Source organism: Hyaena hyaena, unplaced genomic scaffold (assembly GCF_003009895.1).
Source record: "Hyaena hyaena isolate Hyena2069 unplaced genomic scaffold, ASM300989v1 scaffold_238, whole genome shotgun sequence".
NCBI classification, from domain to species: domain Eukaryota; kingdom Metazoa; phylum Chordata; class Mammalia; order Carnivora; family Hyaenidae; genus Hyaena; species Hyaena hyaena.
The window spans coordinates 2213899-2222505 of record NW_024080870.1 but is presented as its reverse complement, the minus strand read 5'-3'; the positions used below and the strand labels follow the sequence as shown (position 1 = coordinate 2222505).

At 52.2% G+C, this 8607-nt stretch overlaps 1 protein-coding gene across 2 annotated transcripts in view; it reads right to left on the bottom strand.

The window, feature by feature from the left end:
* LOC120239841 (MHC class II transactivator-like) overlaps positions 1-8607 on the bottom strand; it is a 38449-nt gene that overhangs the window by 15999 nt on the left and 13843 nt on the right. For both annotated transcript variants that reach the window (XM_039244379.1, XM_039244380.1), the window contains exons 2-8: positions 8035-8178; positions 7690-7785; positions 5073-5135; positions 4813-4887; positions 2725-2769; positions 1383-1535; positions 785-919 (exon numbers count right to left, since the gene is read on the bottom strand). In XM_039244379.1, coding sequence (XP_039100310.1) covers positions 785-919; positions 1383-1535; positions 2725-2769; positions 4813-4887; positions 5073-5135; positions 7690-7785; positions 8035-8178 — 711 coding nt within the window. The remainder of the gene's footprint in view (positions 1-784; positions 920-1382; positions 1536-2724; positions 2770-4812; positions 4888-5072; positions 5136-7689; positions 7786-8034; positions 8179-8607) is intronic.

The following is an 8607-nucleotide window of genomic DNA, read 5'->3' as shown; positions in this document are numbered from 1 at the left end:
AAAAATAAAATAAAAATAAAATATAATAAAGCTTGGGGCGCCTGGGTGGCTTATTCGGTTAAGCGTCCGACTTTCGCTTAGGTCATGATCTCGCGGTTCGTGGGTTCGAGCCCCGCGTCGGGCTCTGTGCTGACTGCCAGCTCGGAGCCTGGAGCCTGTTTCAGTCTGTGGCTCCCTCTCTCTCTCTGACCCTCCCCTGCTCATGTTGTCTCTCTCTCTCTCTCCTAGAAATAAATAAAACGTTAAAAAATTTTTTAAAAATATATAATAAAGCTTAATAAAAAGAAAAAAGCCGGGGTGCCCACATGGTTCAGTCGGTTAAGCATCTGACTCTTGGTTTCAGCTCAGGTCATGGTCTCACGGTTCTGTGAGTTCGAGCCCCACATTGGGCTCTGTGCCGACAGCAAGAAGCCTGCTTGGGATTCCCTCTTTCCTTCTCTCTCTCTGCCCTTCCCCTGCTCGTGCTCTCTCACTCTCAAAATAAGTAAACATTAATTTAAAAAGAAAAAGAAAAAAAAAAAAAACAGCCAAACTCAGACTTAGTGGGGGAAATGACACTTGGAAAGCTAGAGGCACTGAGTGGGTCGCTCCCCCAGACCGCTTTGGGGAAACCTGCTCTTCTCTGAGCTGTGGGACACGGGGTCAGAGAAGGGTGCTCTGGGGGGGCGGTCACGAGAAGGTGCTAGCCTACAGCTGCCAAATGCCTGGGGTTTGGAGAGGACGGGGTCAGGGAGTAGTCAGGTAGCCGGCGGGGGGGGGGGGTGGGCAGGTGTTGAACACTCACCTTGATAGATGACCATACCAGACACCCCTGTCCCAGCCCCTGAGATTTGCCAGAGCCCCTGGGGCAGGGTGGGGACGATCTGGATGTGTCCGGCAGGAAGACTCAGGCAGCTCAGCAAGGGACTGGAGGGGGGCACTGCAAGAGACAGGGTCCTCTACAGCACCCGTTTTGTGTTTATTTATTTGATTACCGTTGGACTCCCTTTCTTAAAGGGCTCCAACCTCCCTCAGAGTGGCAGTTGTGTCTGTCTTGCCCACGATGGTGTCCTGGGCACCTGGCAGAGTGGCTGGGCACAGAGTAGGCACTCGGTTCACAGCTAACGAAGACACAGCCAATGCGCAGCCCTGTGCAGGGCCGGGGGGTGAATGCCCTAATTGGCGGGGAGTCCTGCTATGGCTCCCAGGGCTGCGTTTCCCTCCAGGGCACTTTCTCCAGCACGGGCTGAGCTGACGGGGACCCTGAGGATGGGACTGGCTGCGATGGAAGCCGGAGCCACTGCTGCGGTGGGGAGTCCCGTCCCTGGTGGCCCCTGCCTTAGCCACTCTTCAGACACCCCCAGGGACGGGGGAAGCCTGCCCCCTCCGAGTCCCTAACGTACCAGACATCAGGACGTTTTCTCCCAGCCAGTTCGGGCTGGATGCTGGCTCCTTGTTGAACACAGCAGGCGGTGACAGGCAGGACCGAGGAGAGGAGCCGCTCACTGAGCCCACCAGGAAAGTGCCGGTCACCACGGGCACAGCGAGGGGCTCAGCTGTGAGGAAGGGGACCCTGTTAGAGACTGCGTGGCATCTGCGTGGGTGTCCGCAGGGGCCCTCCTGGGGACGACAGCAGAGGCAGAGGAGATCTCTCTCCTGGCCGTTGGAGAAAGCTCCCGTCCTCTTCCCAGCCCCGGGTGAAGCTGGTGTGTCGGCAACCGCGCTGTGCCCAGCACCCCTCGCCTCCCAGCCTTCTCCCTGTGGCTGGGTCCCGAGAGCCTCCTAACATGGAGAGCCACAGGCAGGACAGAGCCTACGAACACAACCACCTTCCACAGCCGGTCACTGAAGCCCCTGGGGACCCGAGGAGGCATCAAGCACACCCCTCAAGAAGGCAGGGACTGCCCCACGCCCCCTTGTCCCCAGCAGACTGGGAGCTCTCGGAACACAGGGACTACTTCCCGTTCATCCTGGGGTCTTCATAGACAGAGCTCCTGTCTCCCCCGTCAGATTGGGGGCCTTGGAAAGTAGGAGCCCCGTCTCTGCCATCAGACTGGGAGATTTCTGAGGACAGGGATCACTTCTCCATCACTCTGGACTCCTCCTGGGCAGGGTCTCCGTCTCCCTTATCAGAATTAGAACTTTCTGAAGGCAGGGGACAGGCTTTCTCCGTTGGACGATGAGCTGTTTGCTCACTCTGTCCCCACTCAGGGGCTGGTCTCCCCACCTCTGCAATAACAACTGGGTGGGAGGAGAGGGGAGGTGGAGGAAGAGGAGGCAGCATCTGGTGGGAGAAGGCGTGAGCCTGGGGGAGAGGCTCACCAGGGCTCTCAGGAGGGCCACAGGGCACTGGGCGACCAGCTGACCATAGGTGACTCTACTCTAAAAAGACAAGTGTGGCCTGAAGGGGCAGTGGAGCAAGGCAGGGGGCAGGGTCTCAGCTCTGACTCAGAATTAAGAAGAAGGGGTGTTGGGGGAGAGGCTTTATAGGAGAAGCTGAATCTCCCAGCAGCCCTGAAACGGCAGAGCAGGGGCTATGGAATCATGATCTTGGTTTGAATCCCAACCCTGCCTCTCACTAGCTGTGTGGTCTTGGACAAGTGACTTCACCTCTCTGAGCCTCGGCTTTCAACTGCCAGCTTCTGCATGCACCTGAAGAGGCCCTGACTTTCCTGCCTCAAAATCTCCCTGGGGCCCCCACCCTTACCCCGACCCCCACCCCTGCCCCACCCCTATGCTGCTCACCTAGCTTCCTGTGCTTCGAGTCCACAGGCAGTTCCTCTGGGAAGGCTGCAGAGAGAACATCATGGTCAACTGCCCCAAGGAAGGCATGGTCCAAGTGCTGAGGGGCTCGTGAACCCCAGCAGCCCAGAGGGCCTTGTCCAAACCCCACCTTTCATTTAGAGAGAGAGAGAGAGAGAGAGAGAGAAGGAGAATCTCAAGCAGGCTCCATGCCCGACACAGAGCCCGACAAAGAGCTCGATCCCATGACTCTGGGATCATGACCTGAGCCGAAATCAAGAGTCAGATGCTCAGTCGACTGAGCCACACAGGCCCCCGCTCCAACCCCAGCTTGAAGCGCCCAGGGAAGTGAGGCACTGGAAGAGACCGAACCACAGATGGGACACAAGATGAGAGTGAGTTTAGAACAAGAAACCAGCTGCTTTGGGTCCCTTCCTAGCTGTACGTCTTTGAAACGTGGCCTCTGTGAGCCTTTGCTCACTCATCTGTGAAACGGGGGCGGGGACCCCTACTTTGCAGGAGTATGTTAGAAATGGGCGAGTTAAGCATCAAGTACCAGCACACCCAGGGAGAAAAACCCTGTGTGTCCCTCAGCAAGGGGCTGATTAAACAAATTGTTTGCCCACCCGGTGAAATTCCACGCAGCCCTAAAAAAGAACAAGAAAGCTATCTGACATATGGGGAAGTAAACTGGTGTCTGCAATTTACTCTGAAATGCTCCCAGAATAAAATGAATGGATGAGTGGGTGGATAAAGGATGGACAGATGGATAGAGATGTGTTAAGAGAAATAGAGCCAAACATCAACTGTAGAATGTTCATGGCACGCCTGTGCTTGTGGGCCATACGCTTCTTTCACCTTTACTGTATGTTGAAAAAGATCATAATAAAATGCTGGGGGAAATATTTGTTTCAGGCAGGGAAACTGAGGGGCTGGGGGACAGGGGTGGGAGGGAGATTTGTTTTCACTGAATATTCTTTGCACCTTCTGAATTTTTATAGCCTTTTTATAGCATGCACCTGCTCTACCTGTTCAAAAATAAATAGGTACAAGTCCAAAAGATGGTCTAGAACATTGGAAGTAATCAACTGTTATGCCCACTTTACAGATATTTGCATTCAGTGGACATTTATTGACGGGCTACAGCAGGCACCATGTTAGATTCTTGGGATGCAGTAATGAGTAAGGAAGACAAGATCGCTGTCCTTACAGCAGGAAACTAGTCAAAAGGCAATAAATAAAATTAGTCCAGATAGTGGCAAGCACTAAGGGGCTGGAGAGACACAAAGTAAAAAAATGAGTGAGGTAATCTATGTGGAAGAATGGTCAAGGAGGGCCTCCAGGAGGAGGTGACAGGTTAGCTGAGACCTAAAGAATGCAAAGGAGCCTGCTATGGGAAGAATCTCGGGAAAGGGCATTCCAGATAGAACAGCAAGTTCAAAGGCCCTGAGGCCGGGAAGGGTATGTGCGTTATGGAATGGAAGGAAGCCAGTGTGGCTGGAGTGTACTGGCTCATGGGAAGTTTGGAGAAGTGGGAGGGCCAGACTATATAGGCTTTGTGTATGTATTGTGTAGCCATTGGAGGGTTAGCAGACAGCAAGATGATCTGATTTGCATTGAAAAACCCACGTTGACGGCCAGGTGAGGGCACGTTAAGGAGGCCCGGAGACTGAGTAGGAGGCTCAGAGAGGTGCAGGCACTTGTTCAAGGCCACCCAGACCATAAACAGCAGACTGAGGATTCAAACCCAGTTCTTGCTGACTCCAGAAAATTTGAAGACACCTCCCTCAAACACAGGGTGACAACTAAGGATGGAAGACAAGCCAGGCTCAAAGCTCCTTTGGGAAATGGCAATCAAAATAGCTGGGGACAGAGACACGCCTGGAGAATGGCCTTTAGCACCTGGCCTGTCTGCCTCCTCCCTGGGTCACCAGGAAGGAGCAATGAGGGGAGCTGTGTGTGGAACATCCAAAATCAGCAGAGCACACAGGACTTAACAAGGGCAGCAACCGGGAGCCACAGCAGGCTCTGGAGCTAAGGCAGGGCCAGGGGCAGGCAAGCTGAGGGCAGATCAGAGAGGGGCTTACTCACGTCTTTTCTGACTTGTCTTCTCCTCCAGCGCCTCCACACTCTCGCTGATGATTTCTTCCAATCCTATATGCTCGACTTTGGAGAAAAACCCAGAACACCAACATACAGTCAGTAGATGTCCACAGTGAGCCTTCCTTCATTGCCCCTATATTGGGGTGGGATCTGACCACCCTTCAAGAGGTGACCGTCAGGTGTTGCGATGTCCCCCAAGGACCGAGGAGGAAGGAAATGCAGGCTGAACCGGGAATCCCCCAACTTACCGAACATGTCTTTGCTCAGGCCGTCCCGTTGTGAGTCCTGGAACACATACTGATCCAGTTCCGCTGCCAAGACAGGAAAAGGGCAGTCAGTCAGTGAGTTCTCTCAGTGCCTTGTGTTGTCAGACCTTGGGACAGGCACCAAGAAACGGTGACCCTCCAGGCCGGGCGCACACAGGGAGCTCAACCCGTGTTTGCTGAATGAATGATCACATGAGTGAAGGAACACTGAACCTTCAGGGCTCGGAATCTAATCGGAGGGATGATATGCACCCATGAAAACTTAACTATTGCTGTAAAGTAGTACAATGCAGTATAGGAGATTTGTCATGGGCTTTAAGTTCAACTCCATCTCCCATAGCCCTATTAGCTGTGCAAACTTCGACCAATGACTTAACCTCTCTGGGACTCCATTTCCTCATCTGTGTAATGAGAATACATACTGCCTTCAACCCAGGGATTAGAGGCTGTACCTCCAAGTTAAAGCATAAACACGGGTAGCCAGCATACCATAGGCACTCAATAAATGGTGATTAATGAATTGAAGGGGTACGTGACCTAGAGCCAATAGGGAGACAGTTATCACGGTGAGAGGTCAGAAGAAAGACGGTGTATAGTGGCATGGGTCAATCTGGGAGGGCTCCTGAAGGAAGTGCTCCCGCATCCAAGCTTTGAAAGATGCGCAGAGTCAGAGGGGTGGAAAGCGGAGGGCTTCAGAGAGTGGGGATGGAGTGAGAGAAGGCGTTTGGGACACTCAGAGATGGGTGACTCATGCTGGGGAAAGTTGGAGCTTGATTTTATCAGCAACGGAGAGCCACAAAAGACTTCTGAGCTGAGGAACAGCATCAGAGCAGCAATGGCCATGATGACAGTGGTGGTGATGATGGTGGCAGTGGTGGGGAGTACCTAACTTCCTCTTTGTAAAATCCTTTCTTAAACACCTGACACAAAGAGACTCATCCAATCCTCAGCCATCCCATGAGGCAGATGTGATTATTCTACCCATTATGCACACAGGGAAGCCATCTTCCAGGCATATTCCAAGATGCCTTAAATGACTGCATGCTCAGGGCAGGCCATGGCCTTCTAGAAGCACAGAGAAAGCCCACAGACTTGAGGAACAGGCTTGAGTGAACCTTCCGCTTCCACTGGCTTTGGCCACTTCAACTTCCTGGGTAGATGCTCCCAAGCGAAAAAGCCCCAAAATCTTAAAGAATGCTCAAATCCTTCATCACTGCCTCCAGTTGTGAAGAAATACGAATGCCCTCATCACCCAACACTTCTGCTTCCTCAAGTAAGTTCCCAGGAAGGAAAGGAAGTGGGCAGATTTCCCAGTTCTGTAATTTTTGAGACACGCACAGCTACTATTCTCTCCATTTTCTGCTTTGCGTGCTACTGGATTAACTGTTCACTGGGGGGAGGCCGGCCACATTCATGCTGAGCACAGACCTCCTCAGTGATGTGGTTCTTGGGTTGCCAGGAAAAGGGCTGTTAAGAACAGTTGTGCAGCTTGTTCACTGCATATAGGTGCCCAGGAGAGGACAAGTGGAGGCTGCATCCTCCAGAAGAAGGGGCATCTTTTTCTAATTCAACAAAGCCTCTGTATGAGACGGTAGTGATTCTGGTGAGGAGGGAGACGTTACCCTACTCCCCTCTAAAACAAAACAAAACAAAACAAGACAAAAAAACAAAAACGGAACAAAAACAAAACACAGAAACAACAGCAACCCCTCTCTCCAAAGAGTTCTGCCCTTATCAGGAAGCTGTAGCTCTTTTTAAAGCTGCAAATCAGCCTCTCAGCTTAAGCCTTAGAGAACCTCCCCACCCTAGACACTTTCCTTTTTGTGGTTAAAAACAAAGATCTTATGATGAGAAAGACCGAGGTTCAAATCTCACACCTGCCCATTACTATCTCTCCTGCAGCCTTGGGTGCATTGCTTTGCCTCTCTAAATTTCAGTTTCCTCATTTGTAAAATGAAGGCACTAATAGTATCTACTTCCTTTGTTGTAAGGATTCAAAGCAATAACACACACAGTGAGCAGCATGTAACAGGTACCCCCATGTAACAAGTGGTTTGGTTTAGGAACTGGGGAGAAAAGGAGGAATGCCTGGTATGGACTGTGGAAGGAAGGAAAGAAGAGCAAGAAATATAAAAAGGAATAGAGGGGCACCTGGGTGGCTCAGTTGGTTAAGCATCTGACTTTTGGTTTCGGCTCAGGTCATAATCTCACAGTTTATGGGTTTGAGCCCTGCCTTGGGCTCTGTGCTGGCAGTGCAGAGCCTGCTCGGGATTCTCTTTGTCTCTTCCTCTGCCCTTTCCCTGCTCTCTCTCTCTCAAAATAAATAAACATTTAAAAAGGTATAGAAATGGAGGCAGAGGATGTAAAAGTGAGATTTGGACTGTCTGATAGTTACTAGCAAAGGGGTCGATTTCCCTTATGATTCTCCATCTCCCTTCTTCCCTGGAGTCTCTGTTTTTAGCCCTCGCTCTGCATCCGCCTTGCCTTGATTTATGAAGGACAGGCCTGTTGTGGCTCGTGGTGAATGGAGGGTAACAAAAGAGAAAAAGGAACTCTTCCCCTCAACTGGCCTTTGTCTGGGTTCAGAACGCTTCCTCACCGATATTGGCATAAGCCTCCCTGGTCTCTTCATCACCTTCTATGTCACACAACAGTCTGCTGAACTGCTCGCAGTTGATGGTGTCCATGTCGGGTTCTGGAGGGAAAAGTCCCTTGGATGAAGCCGGAAAGATCTGGGAAGAGGGCTGGTCGGAACGGAGGAGGGGCGGAGGGGGGCTGGGAGAGGTCCCCTTTGGGAGCGTGGAGCGAGCCCGCGCTTCTGGAGCTGTCCGTGGTGCTGACCAGAGCTCAGCAGCCGGAACGTCCCCTGGCGGCTAACTGTCTCCACTGCAGGCTGAGGGGGGCGAGGACGGACTTGGGAGGGGCCCCAGGGAGGAAAGCTCACCTGAGCAGAGCTCAAACTCCTCTCTAGCCAGGTCCGTCTGGTCATAGAGGTGGTATAGCTGCAAGGGGTCAGCACTGCTGTTGAGAAGCTCCAGGTAGCCGCCTTCCAGAGGCCCCAACTCCATGGTGGCACACTGCCCACTGCCTGAAAGAAGACATGTTCAGCCATCGCATGGCGTGTTGGGAAAATGTAGATGGTTAACCTAACATAGTTCCTAGCTGGGTCACTCAGTGAAGGCCAGACTTCGGGAGGGCCAAAGAAAGTGAGCAAAAGGGCTCATTCGTCACCTCTTACACGCTCAGGGCAGTGGAGAGAGGAAGCTCTATTTCCTTCCTCCAAGGAACTTACAGTCTCTCTGGGAAGATGCCCCTGATACAGGGAATGGAGCTGGAGAAATCTAGATTCGAGACATCTTATACCTGGGAGCCAGGAGACTTGGGCTCCACATATGGCACTGCCGTGAGTGGTAACAGTTCAGATTTGTAGACCACCTACTATATGCCAGACACACGGGCTAGCACATTTCATTCTCACATCAACAACCATATGAGGCAGGTGCTATTACTATCCTCA